The sequence below is a fragment of the Saccopteryx leptura genome, chromosome 2 (assembly GCF_036850995.1).
Source record: "Saccopteryx leptura isolate mSacLep1 chromosome 2, mSacLep1_pri_phased_curated, whole genome shotgun sequence".
Taxonomy (NCBI): domain Eukaryota; kingdom Metazoa; phylum Chordata; class Mammalia; order Chiroptera; family Emballonuridae; genus Saccopteryx; species Saccopteryx leptura.
The window spans coordinates 383,300,516-383,317,687 of NC_089504.1; the positions used below are offsets into that span (position 1 = coordinate 383,300,516).

Consider the following 17,172-nt stretch of genomic DNA (forward strand, 5'->3'; position numbering starts at 1 on the left):
TAGTGCCTATGTCTGAAGATAAGTGAGACAGTTTGTGCATTTGCAGAACTTGTCTAAGGGTTTAAGCCAGTCAACTGGCTTGGAACAACAATTTAAACTTTTATCAATAATTGTGCTACTTCAAAGTGCTGGCATTTTCCCAGGAAATCTCCCAGGGTGGCAAAGTTAAATCTGCTGCCAACGCAAACAGAACACGAAACCCCCAAATGAACACACAAGCCCTATTTTCTCAAAACAAAAACAAAAAACCAAAGACATGCCCTGGCCAGTTGGCTCAGCGGTAGAGCGTCGGCCTAGCGTGCGGAGGACCCGGGTTCGATTCCCGGCCAGGGCACACAGGAGAAGCGCCCATTTGCTTCTCCACCCCTCCGCCGCGCTTTCCTCTCTGTCTCTCTCTTCCCCTCCCGCAGCCAAGGCTCCATTGGAGCAAAGATGGCCCGGGCGCTGGGGATGGCTCTGTGGCCTCTGCCTCAGGCACTAGAGTGGCTCTGGTCGCAACATGGCGATGCCCAGGATGGGCAGAGCATCGCCCCCTGGTGGGCAGAGCTTCGCCCCTGGTGGGCGTGCCGGGTGGATCCCGGTCGGGCGCATGCGGGAGTCTGTCTGACTGTCTCTCCCTGTTTCCAGCTTCAGAAAAATGAAAAATAAATAAACAAATAAATAAAAAACCAAAAAACCAAAGACATCACCACAGCCACATTTATTTAACATTTCACCTGATCTAAAAAGAGAGATGCCAAAATAAACCTAGGACACATACATGAGCACACATTCTACCGGACTCAAATAACCTAAAAGAAAAAAAATAAAGGCAAAGGTCTGTTCAGCAAAATTTATCTTCGCTTCTGGAAGATGTTTCCACGTCCCATTCCACGTCCTCTTCCTCTTGCGGCCACTGAAAATTGGGAAAGAGAGAGGATAAGTCCAGGTCAATATGGTCAGTGAGTACTCATGCCACAAAGCAGCTGGAGCCCTGGGACATTGGCACAGTAAGGGCCTACAAGGCCACCTGGTTCAACACCATACTGGTCCTTCTTGCATTTCACAAGGGAAAGCGGAAATACCGAGAGGAGCACAGACTGGCACTGGGCATCAGAGCTGGAGTAAGCACCAGACTCCTACCTTCCCGTTCAGCACTGCTCTCTATAGGAGGCTAACAGGCAGGGCACTGGGAGTGAAGGGTTTGGGGAGCAAGTCTGAGAACCACAGAAAAGATGAATTCCCAGAGCCAACCTAGCATGAACTCATAAAACATGACAGATGCAGTCAATTAACACTTAAAATTCTGAAACAAATACAGTTAAATATTAACATCTGTTAAATGTGGGTGAAGGGTTTTATTCTTCTTTGAGTGATTTTGCATATACGAAATGTTTTATAACAGCAAAAACTAAACAAAACAAAACAATCCCGCCAAACAAAAAACCTCTCACAAGGCCCTGGCCGGTTGGCTCAGCGGTAGAACGTCGGCCTGGCATGCAGGGGACCCAGGTTCGATTCCCGGCCAGGGCACACAGGAGAAGCGCCCATTTGCTTCTCCACCCCCACCCCCTCCTTCCTTTCTGTCTCTCTCTTCCCCTCCCACAGCCGAGGCTCCACTGGAGCAAAGATGGCCCGGGGCGCTGGGGATGGCTCCTTGGCCTCTGCCCCAGGCGCTGGAGTGGCTCTGGTCCCGGCAGAGCGAAGCCCCGGAAGGGCAGAGCATCGCCCCCTGGTGGGCAGAGCATCGCCCCTGGTGGGCGTGCCGGGTGGATCCCGGTCGGGTGCATGTGGGAGTCTGTCTGACTGTCTCTCCCCGTTTCCAGCTTCAGAAAAATAAAAAATAAAAAAAAAAAAAACCTCTCACACACACAAAAAAACAACTGCCTGACCAGGCGGTGGTGCAGTAGATAGAGTACTGGACTGGGACACGAAGGACTCAGGTTTTTGTTTGTTTTTTAGATTTTTTTTTATTTATTCATTTTTTTTTTTTTTGAGAGAGAGAGGAAACAGAGAGAGAGAGAGACAGAGAGAGAGAAGGGGGGAGGAGCAGAAAGCATCAACTCCCATATGTGCCTTGACCAGGCAAGCCTGGGGTTTTGAACCGGCGACCTCAGCGTTCCAGGCCAACACTTTTACCCACTGCACCACCATAGGTTAGGCAAGGACTCAGGTTTTTTTTTGTTTGTTTTTGTTTTTTACAGAGACAGAGAAAGAGTCAGAGAGAGGGACAGATAGGAACAGAGAGAGATGAGAAGCATCAATTATCAATTTTTCATTGTGGTGCTTTAGTTGTTCATTGATTGCTTTCTCATATGTGCCTTGACCGTGAGGCTACAGCAGACCGAATAACCCCTTGCTCAAGCCAGGGACCTTGGGTCCAAGCTGGTGAGCTTTACTCAAACCAGATGAGCCCGCACTCAAGCTGGCAACCTCGGGGTCTCGAGCCTGGGTCCTCGGCATCCCAGTCCGACACACTACCCACTGCGCCACCGCCTGGTCAGACTACACTTGCTTTCTTTAGCTAATCAATGTGGCAGAACTTTCCACAGACCCAAATAAATGCCTCTGATTGGGCTAACACAGAAGAAAGGCCAGACTAAGTCACTGGGAAAAGGCTAGTCTCACTTTCAGAATATGCTACAGAAAGAATTTATTTTCAAATAGAAGAAGCTTTGAAAATAGAAGTCTGTCCCCTTAATGGAAAAGGATGGCTTAAAACTGCTTACTTGTCTGAAAATGAATCCCTACCATCAGCATTTCCCCCAGTTTATGCTGAGTGTCAATATACATCCCTAGGATCTCTGGGACTTGCTGCCCCATTGCTTCAGAACTCCAGTTAATCCACACCATGGTGCCATGCTAAGCAAACTAGGAAAGAGCAAGCTTCCCCCAGGTCCCTTGAGCATAATTCTGGAAACAAAGGGTTTCCTAGAAATGAGACTTACCTAATCTTTCGTTTGAGGCAAAGTCTTGATCTTTTTCCTAAGAAGCCACGTCAGATTGTACATAAGCCATATGAATGTAACCAAGTGACGCAAGACAGAGAGGGCAGGACAAAGCCTCAAGTCCCTCCCAGATGGGAATCACAAAACTCTGGGTAAAAGGGGTAGCAGTGGGTGTGACAATGGCTGAAGTCAGATCCACCTCTATGCCCAGGCAATAACAAACCCCTTTCATAAAAGATATGCAACAAACCGTAGGTTAAAACCAGTGCACAAGGAACACCTACCTTGGGCTTTCAGAATAGCAGCTTTTCCCCGACCAGCCCCTGAGCCTTGGTTTTTATTCTTCATGCTCTTTAACATGGGTGCGTTTTTCAGCATGTCAGGCAAAATCAGGAAGCGGATCTTGCTCCCACGGATGTACACCTGCTCCAACTGTGCCACTCGGCCATCTCTGTATGTGACTGTGATGTTGGACATCTGGGAGAAAATCAGCAGCTTATCAGTAAGGGCCAACAGCACCAGTGGAGACAGGGGCACACAAAAAGGGGGAGCCTTGGCTGGTGGGAGGGCAAGTCCAGAAATGCACAGACTAGCATGAAATAAAGGAACCAGGCCAAGCAGGGGAATGCAAGAACCAGCTGCGTGTGTCAGGGACTATGCTAAGGACATTACATATATGGTCCTGACAGCATCTCCAGAGTGGGTATGAGCTTTACCATTTTTACAGATAAAAAATTCTAAGGCACTTGTCCAAAGTCAAACAGCCAGAATGCAGGGACTCCAGATTCAAGTCCAGCTGGCCTGGCTCCAGAGCTCACTGCCTCCCTGTCAGCATGTGAAGTGCTTGCAGCGGTGAGAAACTTAACTGACACGCCTTTGATCTGCCTGTCCAAACTGTGTCTTCACCTGCATCTGCCCAGCACATGGACTGCAGAGGCACCATGAAGGTCACAAGCATGCATCACATGCGATTCCTATCCTCCCAGATGAATATGCCAACATAGATCAACTGTGGGACAGAGAGGCAGGGAGCTGACGGGTGAGACCAGCTAGGCGACTGGCTTAGCATGGAAGGTGACACAAACCTGCTAGTGCCAATCTCAACAGTACCACATTTACCAGAAAAAGCTTGGCTTAGAAGCCTGACCAGGAGGTGGTGCAGTGGATAGATCGTCGAACTGGGATGCGGAAGACCCAGGTTTGAGATCCCAAGGTCGCTAGCTTGAGCGCGGGCTCATCTGGCTTGAGCAAAAAGCTCACCAGCTTGATCCCAAGGCCGCTGGCTCAAGCAAGGGGTACTCGGTCTGCTGAAGGCCCACAGTCAAGGCACGTATGAGAAAGCAATCAATGAACAACTAAGGTGTCGCAACGAAAGCTTGGCTTAGAAGCTGACACAAATTTGCTAATGCCAATCTCAACAGTACTACAGTTACCAGAAAAAGTAGCTGATTTTATGAGTCTCCTGGAGGAAAGATTACAATTTATTCAGAATGGGCCCAGGCCCCACTGCAGAGAGGTGTGCTGTCTCCCCAGATTTCTGACTAGCTTGTTGCCATCTTATACCTCACTCGCTCTTTTCTTTAAGTGCTAACTGACCACCCAGCCTACGCTTGGACACCCAGAGGCCTAAGAGACTAACAGTACTCTAGGGCCACCCCCACTGTATCTGTGAGTTGGGATAGTTTCTAGAGATCCAACCTCCTGTCCCTGTATAACATGGCCCTCAGGTACAACAGGGCTCAAGTGTCTCATAAATCTTCTGCTTCAAGCTCAGGACCCCCAGTTTCTTACTAGATTTCCACAAAGTTTGTAAGTCCTTGCCATCCTGTTCTTGCTTTGAAGATCATAACCTCTGGTGCCACAAATGCACATCAGGTGTGGTCAGACTACCATGGATCTGATCCAAGCTCACAATACCTGCTATACCCCTGACGCCATGGAAGACAGAACAGACCTGGGAACTGGTCTTTGAGGCACAGCCTCACCATCTGTTAGGGATGTAACCCTGGCTAAGTCTCCTGGCTCCCCTGAGCCTCATTCCCCTACAGAGTGAGGAAAAATATATCATAATAAAGCAAACACTTGCTGAACATGTACTAGTGTCCCAGATTGCACACAGCAACAAAAAATTTTTTTGACAGAATCAGCAAGAGGGACAGATAGGGACAGACAGACAGAAAGGGAGAGATGAGAAACATCAATTCTTCATTGGCATCTTAGTTGTTCATTGATTGCTTTCTCATACATGCCTTGACTGGGGGGCTACAGAGGAGCAAGTGACCCCTTGCTCAAGCCAGCAACCTATGGACTCAAGACAGTGACCATGGTGTCATGTCTATGAGCCCATGCTCAAGCCGGCGACCTTAGGGTTTCAAGCCTGGGTCCTCTGTGTCCCAGTCCGACACTCTATCTACTGCACCACCGCCCGGTCAGGCAGCAACAATTTTATATCATACAATCCTATGAGCTGGACACTCTCACCCTCCCCACTAGAGAAGACATGGCACAGCCCATCAGAGGCTGATCTGTCCCCAAAGGCCAGTCCTCACCTGCTCTCCATTTCCCTGCCTGAGGTCACACTGCCCTGTGTGGCCTGGCTGGGGTTTGAACTGAGGCCCATCTGATTAAACCCACAATGTCACCCATACATCAGACCATCACATACTTCCTACAACTACTAAGGAGAAAATTAAATCATACAAATATATCTAAAAGTTGCTCCTATAGTGTAGAACATAATAGAACCTCAGTAAATGGTGAATATAAATGACAGTTAAAATGTCAATTTTAGGGGTGGGGGGAGGGAAGGAGGGAGAGGGGGAGGAGGAGGAGAGGTGTACAAAGAAAACTGGATAGAGGGTGACGGAGGATGATCTCTCTTTGGGTGATAGGTATGCAACAGAACTAAATGACAAGATAACCTGGGAATGTTTTCTTTGAATATATGTACCCTGATTTATTGATGTCACCCCATTAAAATAAAAATTTATTTATTAAAAAAAAAAAAAGAAAATGTCAATTTTGAGGGAAGCATTTGAGAGTTAAAAAAAAGTCTATTTTGGGGGCTGTGCTGCTGCCAAGTTACTTCTCCTCCAGCACAGACTGGTATATCTCATTCCTTCCTCTCAGAATCTCCCTCACCCTTTTTGGAAATCCCTGACAGAGACTGTTGTGTAAGATTAGTGTTTTCACAAACAGTATGTGTCCTGGCTGAAGCAGGAAGAGCCCGGTACCATCTGACTCCTATTAGAAACCTAAGAACCAGGTCAGCTGTTACTCTCACGCCCTCCCTGCCACACGAGCAGAAATGACTGTGCTGTGTACAAAGCCCCACAGTCCCAATGCCCACACACCACACAACTGGTTAATAAGCCTGAGCTATGTTCCCATCATAAGCCAAAGGCAATAACTGGAGTGAACTAGGTTTTAATGAAAGTCAGGCAAGAACACCCAGTTTATTCAACTTTTTCAAAAACCACAATGAAACACAGATGGCATTAGCAAGCCAAGTGCCCAACTTCATTGACATCCTGGAGGAGAGATCTTAGTACAGTAGTACCCACGGTTACCCACAGTTTGAAAATACTAAATGGAAAATTTCAGAAATAAACAATAGAGAAGTTTTAATGTGTGCACCACTCTGAGTAGCATAATGAAATCTCATGCGACCCTGCTGTCCCACCAGGACATGAATCATACAGTTGTTAGTCCATCTACAATGTATACTCTAATCATTTGTTGTCACTTAGTAGCCATCTTGGTTATCAGATCAACTGTCATGGTGTTCAAGTAACCCTTATTTTACTTAATAATGACCCCAAAGTCAAAGTTTTAATACAGTATATTTTAGAACTGTTCTATTTTATTATTAATTATTGTTGTTAATCTCTTACTTTGCCTAATTTAGAAATTAACTTTATCATAGGCATATACAGGCATGGGCAAATATAGGTTTACAGTTGTTCATATGGAAAATAATATAATAATAATACAGAATAAACTATGTTTCACACAATCATAATTGTAAACGCACTTTTGCCCACCCCACATGTGTAGGAAAAAAATCTAGTATACTTAGGGTTTGGTATGATCGTCGGTTTCAAGCATCTTCTGGCGGGGGGCAGGTGGGGCATGTAATGTAGCCCCTTGGCTAAGCAGGGACTACGGTACAAAGTTGTGGAATTTCCCCATACCTGGAGCTGAGACAGCATGAACTCCAGGGCTGTACAGCCATGGTGGTTCCTCAGAAGGGCAATCATAGCATTCCTGTTGTGGGGCACATAGCAAGCACTCTGCCCTGCCATTAACAGAAGAGCCGGCCTGACCAGGCGGTGGTGCAGTGGACAGAGCGTCGGACTGGGATGCAGCGGACCCAGGTTCGAGACCTGAGGTCACCAGCTTGAGCGCAGGCTCATCTGGTTTGAGCAAGGCTCACCTCAAGCAAGGGGTTACTCGGTCTGCTGAAGGCCCGCGGTCAAGGCACATATGAGAAAGCAATCAATGAACAACTAAGGTGTCGCAATGAAAAACTGATGATTGATGCCTCTCATTTCTCTCTGTTCCTGTCTGTCTGTCCCTATCTATCCCTCTCTCTGTCTCTGTAAAAAAAAACCCAAAAAACAAAACAGAAGAGCCTCCTTCTTTTCCTCTGATCCCTTTTACTTATTTTCCTGCCTGAAATCTGACAAAGCTGAGGTTTTGACACATCCAAAGGCAACAGTGGCTAACAGGTTTACTCTATGCTTCATCTGTAATTTAAAAAGAATATTATTGATTTTAGAGAGAGAGTAAGGAGGAGAGACAGGAACATAGATCTGTTTCTATATGTGCCCTGACTGGGAATTGAACTGGCAAACTCTGCGCTTTGGAACGAAGCTCTAACCAAATGAGCTAGCTATCCAGCCAGGGCTATGCCTCATCTTTAGAGACTGGTTAAAATCACAGACTTGGGTGTAGATCAGCTCCTCCAAGCTTGGCCAGTCACCCTGGGAATCTAGAAGCATGTGCTCAGAGAGTTCCTGGATGACTGAAGAATCTACTACATGTAAAAACACTAGCCTAGTGCCTGGCACAGAATAAGCCTACAATGAACAAAAGCTTCCAGTACTTTATTAAGCACATAGCCTTTATTTATTTATTTATTTATTTATTTATTTATTTATTTATTTAAGGGACAGAGAGAGTCAGAGAGAGGGATAGACAGGGACAGACAGACAGGAATAGAGAGAGATGAGAAGCATCAATCATCAGTTTTTTGTTGTGACACCTTAGTTGTTCATTGATTGCTTTCTCATATGTGCCTTGACCGTGGGCCTTCAGCAGACCGAGTAACCCCGTGCTCGAGCCAGTGACCTTGTCCAAGCTGGTGAACTTTTGCTCAAACCAGATGAACCCGCGCTCAAGCTGGCGACCTTGGGGTCTCAAACCTGGGTCCTTCCGCATCCCAGTTCGACGCTCTATCCACTGTGCCATTGCCTGGTCAGGATAAGCACACAGCCTTTTTTTTTTTTCCCCCTGTATTTTTCTGAAGCCAGAAACGGGGAGAGACAGTCAGAAAGACTCCCGCATGCGCCCGACCAGGATCCACCCGGCACGCCCACCAGGGGGCGATGCTCTGCCCCTCTGGGGCGTCGCTCTATTGCGACCAGAGCCACTCTAGCGCCTGGGGCAGAGGCCGAGGAGCCATCCCCAGCGCCTGGGCCATCTTTGCTCCAATGGAGCCTCGGCTGCGGGAGGGGAAGAGAGAGACAGAGAGGAAGGAGAGGGGGAGGGGTGGCGAAGCAGATGGGCGCCTCTCCTGTGTGCCCTGGCCGGGAATCGAACCCGGGACTTCTGCACGCCAGGCAGACACTCTACCACTGAGCCAACCAGCCAGGGCCGCACACAGCCTTTTGAAGATACATTCTAGCTTGACAAATCCTAAGACTTGAAATACTTAACAGAGCCCATATTCTTGCTTCTAAATTCTATTGTTAACATAGAAGGTAACAAGGCTCCTTGAAGAAATAACTGATTCCAGAGCTCGGTTAGAAAAAGTAAAAGATGACTCTGTCATAAATATCTTGTGCCAGAAGGTAAGAATGTGCTTCCCCAAAACGACCAGAGCATATCAAAGGGCACAGGAGTCAGCTTGAGGGGACTCCTGTGACCAAATCAGGAATAATTTGAACATCAAAATAATGATGGTAACAGATTATATAACCTATTTATTGGAACAGAAACCCATAGCCCATATTGATAATAAATGAATAAATAAATGGGGAATAAGGGGAAGCCTCTTCCATAGAGCAGACCTAATAAATACAGAAAGAATGATGGAGTTGTTGTTTTTTCTTTTTTTTTTTTTTCTTTATATTTTTCTGAAGCTGGAAACAGGGAGAGACAGTCTGACAGACTCCCGCATGCGCCCGACAAGGATCCACCCAGCACGCCCACCAGGGGCTATGCTCTGCCCACCAGGGGGCGATGCTCTGCCCATCCTGGGCGTCGCCATGTTGCGACCAGAGCCACTCTAGCGCCTGAGGCAGAGGCCACAGAGCCATCCCCAGCGCCCGGGCCATCTCCGCTCCAATGGAGCCTTGGCTGCGGGAGGGGGAGAGAGAGACGGAGAGGAAAGCGCGGCGGAGGGGTGGAGAAGCAAATGGGCGCTTCTCCTGTGTGCCCTGGCCGGGAATCGAACCCGGATCCTCCGCACGCTAGGCCGACGCTCTACTGCTGAGCCAACCGGCCAGGACTGCTGTTTTTTCTCTAAAAGTCACCTTCCCTGGATGCTAATGGATAGGGAGCTGGGGGGGGGGGGTATGTGCTGAAGAGAAACAGAATACCACAAGATTATATATATAATTGAGAGAAAGACAGGAAGGGAGAGAGATGAGAAGTGTCAATTTATAGTTGCTTCACTTTAGTTGTTTATTGACTGCTTTTCACACATTCCTTGAAGGGGGGGGGGGTCTCCTCAAGCCGAGCCAGTGACCCCTTGTTCAAGCCAGCACCTTGGGATCATGTTGATGATCCCATGCTCAAGCTGGCAAGCCTGCACTCAGGCAAGTGACCTAGGGGTTTCAAACCAGAAACCTCAGTGTCTCTCGGTTGATAATCTATCCACTGTGCCACTACCAGTCAGGCTCACAAGATACATACTGAAAGAATCTCTCCACAAAATTCTCAGTAGTTGCCTGACCAGGCGGTGGCACAGTGGATAGAGCATTGGACTGGGATGCAGAGGACCCAGATTTGAGACCCCGAGGTCGCTTGCTTGAGCAAGGGGTTACTCGGTCTGCTGAAGGCCCACGGTCAAGGCACATATGAGAAAGCAATCAATGAACAACTAAGGTGTCGCAATGCACAACAAAAAGCTAATGATTGATGCTTCTCATCTCTCCATTCCTGTCTGTCTGTCCCTGTCTATCCCTCTCTCTGACTCTCTCTGCCTCTGTAAAAAAAAAAAAAAAAAATCTTAGTAGTTAAAAAAAGGCAAAACAATATAGAGCGAAAAGCCCACACATCCTAATCACATATTCAAGGTTAACATCACCAATAAGGGGCAAAAAGGCGTTTTGGGCTTTTGGGTATGATGCCTAGAGACAAAATATTACTTACATAGTAACAGGCAAAAGAAGCATAACCCAAATCTAAAAATGAAGAAAACATCAGAGAAACCCCAATCAAGGAATATTCTAAACAAACAAATGAATAAATAACTGTCCTCTATTTTTATTTTTAGTGAGAGAGAAACACAGGATGGGAGAGAGGTGAGAAGCATCAACTCATAATTGTGTCACTTTAGTTGTTCATTGATTGCTTCTCATCTGTGCCTTGACCAGGGTGCTCCAACCGAGCCAGTGACCCCTTGCTCAAGCCAGTGATCTCGGGGTTTTGAACCTGGGTCCTCGGCATCCCAGGTCGATACTCTATCCACTGCGCTATCACTGGTCAGGAGGCCTCCAACTCTTTTTGCAAATGGATAGAATAAAAATCAAGAAATAAAATCCTAAGATACATCCCTAGGGGAAAAGTCCGTGCCAACTGTGGTTGTAGTGGGAAGCAGGATTCTCTCATTTGGTTTCCCAATACTTGTGCTGTTGCCCACCCCGCTTTTGCATTAGAAAATACTATTAAAATCCTATATCATTTTTAGAATTTTAATAGTATTTTCTAATGCAAAAGCGGGGTGGGCAACAGCACAAGTATTGGGAAACCAAATTGCATTAGAAAATACTATTAAAATCCTATATCAGCCCTGGCCGGTTGGCTCAGCGGTAGAGCGTCGGCCTAGCGTGCGGAGGACCCGGGTTCGATTCCCGGCCAGGGCACACAGGAGAAGCACCCATTTGCTTCTCCACCCCTCCGCCGCGCTTTCCTCTCTGTCTCTCTCTTCCCCTCCCGCAGCCAAGGCTCCATTGGAGCAAAGATGGCCCGGGCGCTGGGGATGGCTCTGTGGCCTCTGCCTCAGGCGCTAGAGTGGCTCTGGTCGCAACATGGCGACCCCCAGGATGGGCAGAGCATCGCCCCCTGGTGGGCAGAGCGTTGCCCCCTGGTGGGCGTGCCGGGTGGATCCCGGTCGGGCGCATGCGGGAGTCTGACTGTCTCTCCCCGTTTCCAGCTTCAGAAAAATGAAAAAAAAAAAAAAATCCTATATCAAATAATGAACACTACACTTCAGCTGCCTTAGTATACAACAAGCAGAAAACGTTCTAAGAGGATATTCTTATCCCCAGAGCTGCCAACTGGAGCCAGTGGGCACTGCAGGACCCAGGGCTGTGAGTGAGCCATGCTCTATGTTCACTGGTGCCAGGTTCAGCTCTGCCACAGCCTGCTGGTTTTATCCACTGTGCCAGATTTAGGTAGAGCCAATGAAGCCTCGCACCTTCCACTGGCAGTGTTATGGACTAAACTGTGCCCTTCCTTTCCCAATTTGTATGCTGAAGTCTTAACTCCCCAGTATCTCAGAATGTAGAAACCAGATCTTTACAGAGGTAACTGAGTCCTAATAAAAAGAGATTAGGATATAGTCCCACACAAAGGAATACCACGTGAAAACACAGGAGTAAGCCGGCCATCTATAAGCCTTCATGCCCTCAGAAGATCCAAACCTGTAACATCCTGATCTTGGCATCCTAGGCTCCAGAAACTCAAGAATACATTTTTGTTGCTTAAGTTACCAAGCGTGGAACTTTGTTATGGCAGCCGTAGCAAATTATTATGGGCTACAGGCAGGTGGCTGGCCCCCACTGTTTGTGATAATCATCTGCTTATCTATTCTGCAACTACAGTCCTCAGAACAAGGTGCTATTTTCATCCCTGATTTAGAATGGAGGGAACAGAAGGTGAGGGAGGTCCAAAGCTCACTCCATATCACACTAGGTGGCAGGCTGCAACCTGAATCCAGATATGTCTATCATGAAGGTCTGTGTGCTTTACCCTACACTGGCTGCATCTGAGAAACCACAAGGTCACATGAGAGTCTGAGGCCCTGAAGCTCAGTAAGTTGTCCAACTAAATAGCTGAATGAACACAGCAGGATTCTCTACCCCCAGTCTTGCATTCTACTCACCAAATTAAAGTATGTTAAAATGGATGAGGATGCCCTAAGCCAGAGAACCCGATCTATAACAGTGGTACCTCACAAAGGCAAAGGAGGTCAAGCCCCACAGGACCTTTAGAGAGTCCGCATCACCCATCTCCATGGCATCAACACTGAGATAAAACTGCTGTTACTAGATGCCTATCTCCCTGATGCCAAGAAATGGCCCCAGCTGGTCAACCTGGCAGAAAGACGATGTACAAACCTACAAAGAAATCACAAATAAATGACCCCGAGAAGAAATAAATAGTTAAGACACTTGATCCACAGTGTGACCCTGGATGTCACTTTATCTTTCTGATCTTCAGTTTTCTCACCTGGGAAATGTTAACAGGTATCATATGTTGAATTTATAATGTGCAAGGTACTGAGCTGGTGCACACACATAATTTAGATGATCTTTAAAACAGCCCTGCCTGGCTTGTGGTGGCACAGTGTATAGAGTGCTGACCTGAAACGCTGAGGTTGCCAGTTCAAAACCCTGAGTTTGTCTGGTCAAGGCACATACGACAAGCAACCAAAGACCAGCTACAGCAAAGCTACATCTCTTCTCCCACCCACCCCCTCTGTAAAATCAATAAAAATCATTAAAAAACCCCCAAAAGAACAGCCCTGGGGTATAGGTGTTATTGCTGAGACCTCCCTTCAAAGAGACAACAGATTGGAAGGAATGCAAGGAGCTGCCAGCCTCCAGCTGACACCTTTGGGATCCACCACAGCATTCACATTGAGGTCAGGCTGCCAGCCAATGACTGACCAGAATGGGGGTACTAGGGCCAGGCCATTCCCATACCATGTTAGACTCTTCAGCCTAGGTACCACGTAAGACCAAAAATAACACCTATTCCCATTTTGCAGATGAAGAAACTGAGATGATTAACATGCCTAATGTAAGACTCAACATCTGATCATAAAGTCCAAGCTCTTAACTGATGGTTTTCAGAACAAAGGAAATTTAGTTGGTTAGGATGTTATATCCTGAGTGCAAAGGTTGCCAGTTAAATCCCTGGTCAGGGCACATATAGGAACAGATTTATGTTTCTGTCTCTCTCTAAAATAATTTTTTTTTTAAAAAAAAAAAGGAGAAAATGAGGCCCTGGCCGATTGGCTCAGTGGTAGAGCGTCGGCCTGGCGTGCAGGAGTCACGGGATCGAGTCCTGGCCAGGGCACACAGGAGAAGCACCCATCTGCTTCTCCACCCCTCCCCCTCTCCTTCCTCTCTGTCTCTCTCTTCCCTGCCCGCAGCCAAGGCTCCATTGGAGCGAAGTTGGCCTGGGCGCTGAGGATGGCTCTGTGGCCTCTGCCTCAGGCGCTAGAATGGCTCTGGTTGCAACAAAGCAACGCCCCAGATGGGCAGAGCATCGCCCCCTGGTGGACGTGTCGGGTGAATCCCGGCCAGGCGCATGTGGGAGTCTGACTGCCTCCCCATTTCCAGCTTCAGAAAAAAATAAAATAAAATAAAAAATAAAAAAGAGAAAATGTTCTGATACACTTCGTAATGTCATACAAATTCATGTGATTTTAGCAAAAAGCATGGTACCAAGGGACAGACACTGTATCAGGAAGCTGCTCTAACATTAGCAGGGTAACATTCAATAGATAAATCCTTTACTCTTTTTTTTTTGTTACAGAGACGGAGTCAGAGAGAGGGACAGATAGGGACAGACAGACAGGAATGAAGAGAGATGAGAAACATCAATTCTTTTTTGTGGCTCCTTAGTTGTTCATTGATTGCTTTCTCATATGTGCCTTGACCGGGGGGCTACAGCAGACCGAGTGACCCCTTGCTCGAGCCAGTGACCTTGGGCTCAAGCTGGTGAGCCTTGCTCAAACCAGATGAGCCCGCACTCAAGCAGGCGACCTCAGAGTCTCGAACCTGGGTCCTCTGCATCCCAGTCCGACGCTCTATCCACTGCGCCACCGCCTGGTCAGGCAAATCCTTTACTCTTTTTTTTTTTTTGTATTTTTCTGAAGCTGGAAATGAGGAGAGACAGTCAGACAGACTCCCGCATGCGCCCGACCGGGACCCACCCGGCACGCCCACCAGGGGGCGATGCTCTGCCCCTCCGGGGCGTCGCTCTGCAGCGACCAGAGCCATTCCAGCGCCTGGGGCAGAGGCCAAGGAGCCATCCCCAGCGCCCGGGCCATCTTTGCTCCAATGGAGCCCCAGATGCGGGAGGGGAAGAGAGAGACAAAGAGGAAGGAGAGGGGGAGGGGTGGAGAAGCAGATGGGCGCCTCTCCTGTGTGCCCTGGCCGGGAATCGAACCCGGGACTTCTGCACGCCAGGCTGACGCTTTACCACTGAGCCAACCAGCCAGGGCCAAATCCTTTACTCTTATTCTCTCTATTTTATGGATGGCAACTCTCACCAAAACCACTTATCTCAAAAGGTACTTACTATAACCAAATGAGACTCTTCCCTGCAAGAAAAATAGCAAATAAACATAGTATGTGAATAAAAAGTTCTGCTAACTGCAAAGCATTATTAACTGTATCCACATATTAACTGTAAACATGTGGAGCCAAGTGGATAATGGCCTGAACCTGACAGATTCCAGCGAAGGGAGTAGTGCCACTTCTCTTTTATAGGTCCCCAAAATATGGAAGAAAATGATTATGGAATGAAGAAAACAAAGAACAAATATTTCAAAATTCCAAATGGCTCTTATTCATGCCCACATCCCTGAAGCTATAACAGTCACTAGCATACAGTAGACACTGAGTAAATAACTGTTCAATGAGAACAATTTCAAAGAGACCCTCCAATCATCATCTTTCTGTCCTCCAAGATGGAGGCACACATTTTCCCTACAGTGCTAAGTGCAAAGCAGGATACCTGGCAGTTCATGTTGTCTTCTGCTTCAATGAGCTTCCCTCGGTAGACCTCACCGGTGTTTGTCTCACATGTTACAATGTGACCTTCAGCTTCATGTAGGACTTTGATCGGCACACCAATAGACATCTTGGCAAGAAGAGATTTCTACAGTGAAAGAGACAAGTCAGTCCATCTTTCAGAGCCTGAGAAGGCATGTGGCACACACCATGCTTCCAGTAAGGCAGTGGTACTCAACCTGGTCCTTACCGCCCACTAGTGGGCATTCCAACTTTCATAGTGGGCGGTAGCAGAGCAACCAAAGTATAAATAAAAATATAGATTTAACTATAGTAAGTTTGTTTTATAAAAATTTATTCTGCCAAACTTAGTGAAAATCCGACATAAAGTACTTGGTAAAAAATTATTATTATATGCTTTCACTTGCTATAACTCTGCTTTATAAATTTTATAAAGTAAAGTTACTTCCCTACTTTATAAATCACCATTACTGTGGAACCGGTGGGTGGTTAGAAAATTTTACTACTAACAGACACAAAAGTGGGTGGTAGGTATAAAAAGGTTGACTACCCCTGCCATAAGGCCTGACATTCCATCTCCCTCCCTGCTACCGTATGTCCTGTATCTTCAACAAATAACCAACTTTGCATGTATTGGGGGTAAGGTATTGTAATGCCCATACCTTTCAATGTACTGTCAACCCACAGTTGTGGGTAATACCCTTTTGGGAACCCATGATATGGACTTATCCTGTCCAATACAGCAGCTACTGTCCACATGTAGCTATTTACATTAAACTTAATTATAATGAGATAAAAACTAGAAATTCACACTAGACACATTTCAAATCCTCAACAGTGTGGCTATCCTGGTACAAATATATATAGTATTGACCACTGCAGATATAAACCAAGAATCCAGGCAAACCTAGAAGGGGCTGTGCATTTAAATCAACCCCTTCAATGCCCTTTGACCTTCCACTTCACCATCAAAACTAAAAAGAAAATATTAAAGTGTTCACAAAGTGACAATGTGCCATAAGCAGGAAATGCTTACCTTGGAGAAAAAACAATCACTGGGCAACCAACCGTCTGACAACCTAATTAAAAAAGACAAGTGGTGAATTTTTAGGGAGCAATGACTAAAGATTAGGACTCGTGGTGTGTGTTCAAGAGGAAAGGGAACATGAGGTTGGGAAAGACAGCCTCCCTTTGAGTTTTATGCTGAAGACAGTGGGGAACCACTGCGAAGTTGTAGGTAAGGAATGACTCAATGAAAAGGCAACAGAACTTACAAAATATATCTAACAGTTTAGAAACAGGGGAACCTGATTAATATGTAACGGTGTGTAAAGCATGAGGGTACCATAGCCTGAGGGCGGAGATGGAAGCAATCAGCCAAAAATGACCCCAAGACTATGGCCTGCATACGTCGAAAAACACTGGCCCAGAGAGGTACAGAAAGTGAAGAGCATGTACTTTGGGGTGAAGCTAATGAACTCACTTCCAGGCGCTAGTAAGGCGATGCTGATGTTTGAGTGGCCCGCGCTTCCCGCTCTTCTCCCTCCCCGAACTCCGCAGAGCTACACGGCAGAGTGCCCTCCTCCAGCCCCGGTCCCTCACGGATGCCTCGACCTACCCTTCCCTGACCCCGGTCTCCTCACTGGTCCCGCGGCAGTGGCAGCAACTCAAGCGAATGCGAGGGTGTGAAGCGAGCGAATGGCGGTCCCGCGCTCCCACAATACCACGCGTTCCCAAAATGCCGCGCGCAGAGTCCGTCCCTTTCCTTTTCCTAGCAATGAGCTCGGTCTCGCCTCCGTTCCCTCCTT

At 47.2% G+C, this 17,172-nt stretch overlaps 1 protein-coding gene and 1 non-coding gene across 3 annotated transcripts; both read right to left on the reverse strand.

Moving 5' to 3' along the window:
• Nucleotides 1-685: 685 nt before the first annotated feature.
• SNRPD3 (small nuclear ribonucleoprotein D3 polypeptide) lies at nt 686-17,115 on the reverse strand. 2 transcript variants are annotated; one of them, XM_066365511.1, is made up of 5 exons: nt 16,983-17,115; nt 16,401-16,443; nt 15,348-15,491; nt 3,212-3,404; nt 686-895 (listed from the first exon to the last, which is right to left on the reverse strand). In XM_066365511.1, the coding sequence occupies exons 3-5, from the start codon at nt 15,471-15,473 to the stop codon at nt 834-836; spliced, it is 381 nt and encodes a 126-aa protein (XP_066221608.1). In that variant the 5' UTR covers nt 15,474-15,491; nt 16,401-16,443; nt 16,983-17,115; the 3' UTR covers nt 686-833. The 2 variants fall into 2 exon arrangements, with proteins under 2 accessions (XP_066221608.1, XP_066221607.1); XM_066365510.1 differs by having other exon boundaries at nt 16,401-16,435; nt 16,979-17,101.
• On the reverse strand, nt 8,730-8,805 carry TRNAA-GGC (transfer RNA alanine (anticodon GGC)). The gene has a single exon. It is a non-coding gene; the product is annotated as a tRNA-Ala (tRNA).
• Nucleotides 17,116-17,172: the final 57 nt, after the last annotated feature.

Bases quoted from the DNA above. Each gene is read 5' to 3' on its own strand.
- SNRPD3 (XM_066365511.1), bottom strand. From the start codon at position 15,473: ATGTCTATTGGTGTGCCGATCAAAGTCCTACATGAAGCTGAAGGTCAC. The intron at 3,405-15,347 runs GTATCCTGCTTT...ATTTTCTCCCAG, and splicing joins AAGACAACATGAACTGCCAG to ATGTCCAACATCACAGTCAC. The intron at 896-3,211 runs GTAGGTGTTCCT...CCCAATTTTCAG, and splicing joins TGCTATTCTGAAAGCCCAAG to TGGCCGCAAGAGGAAGAGGA.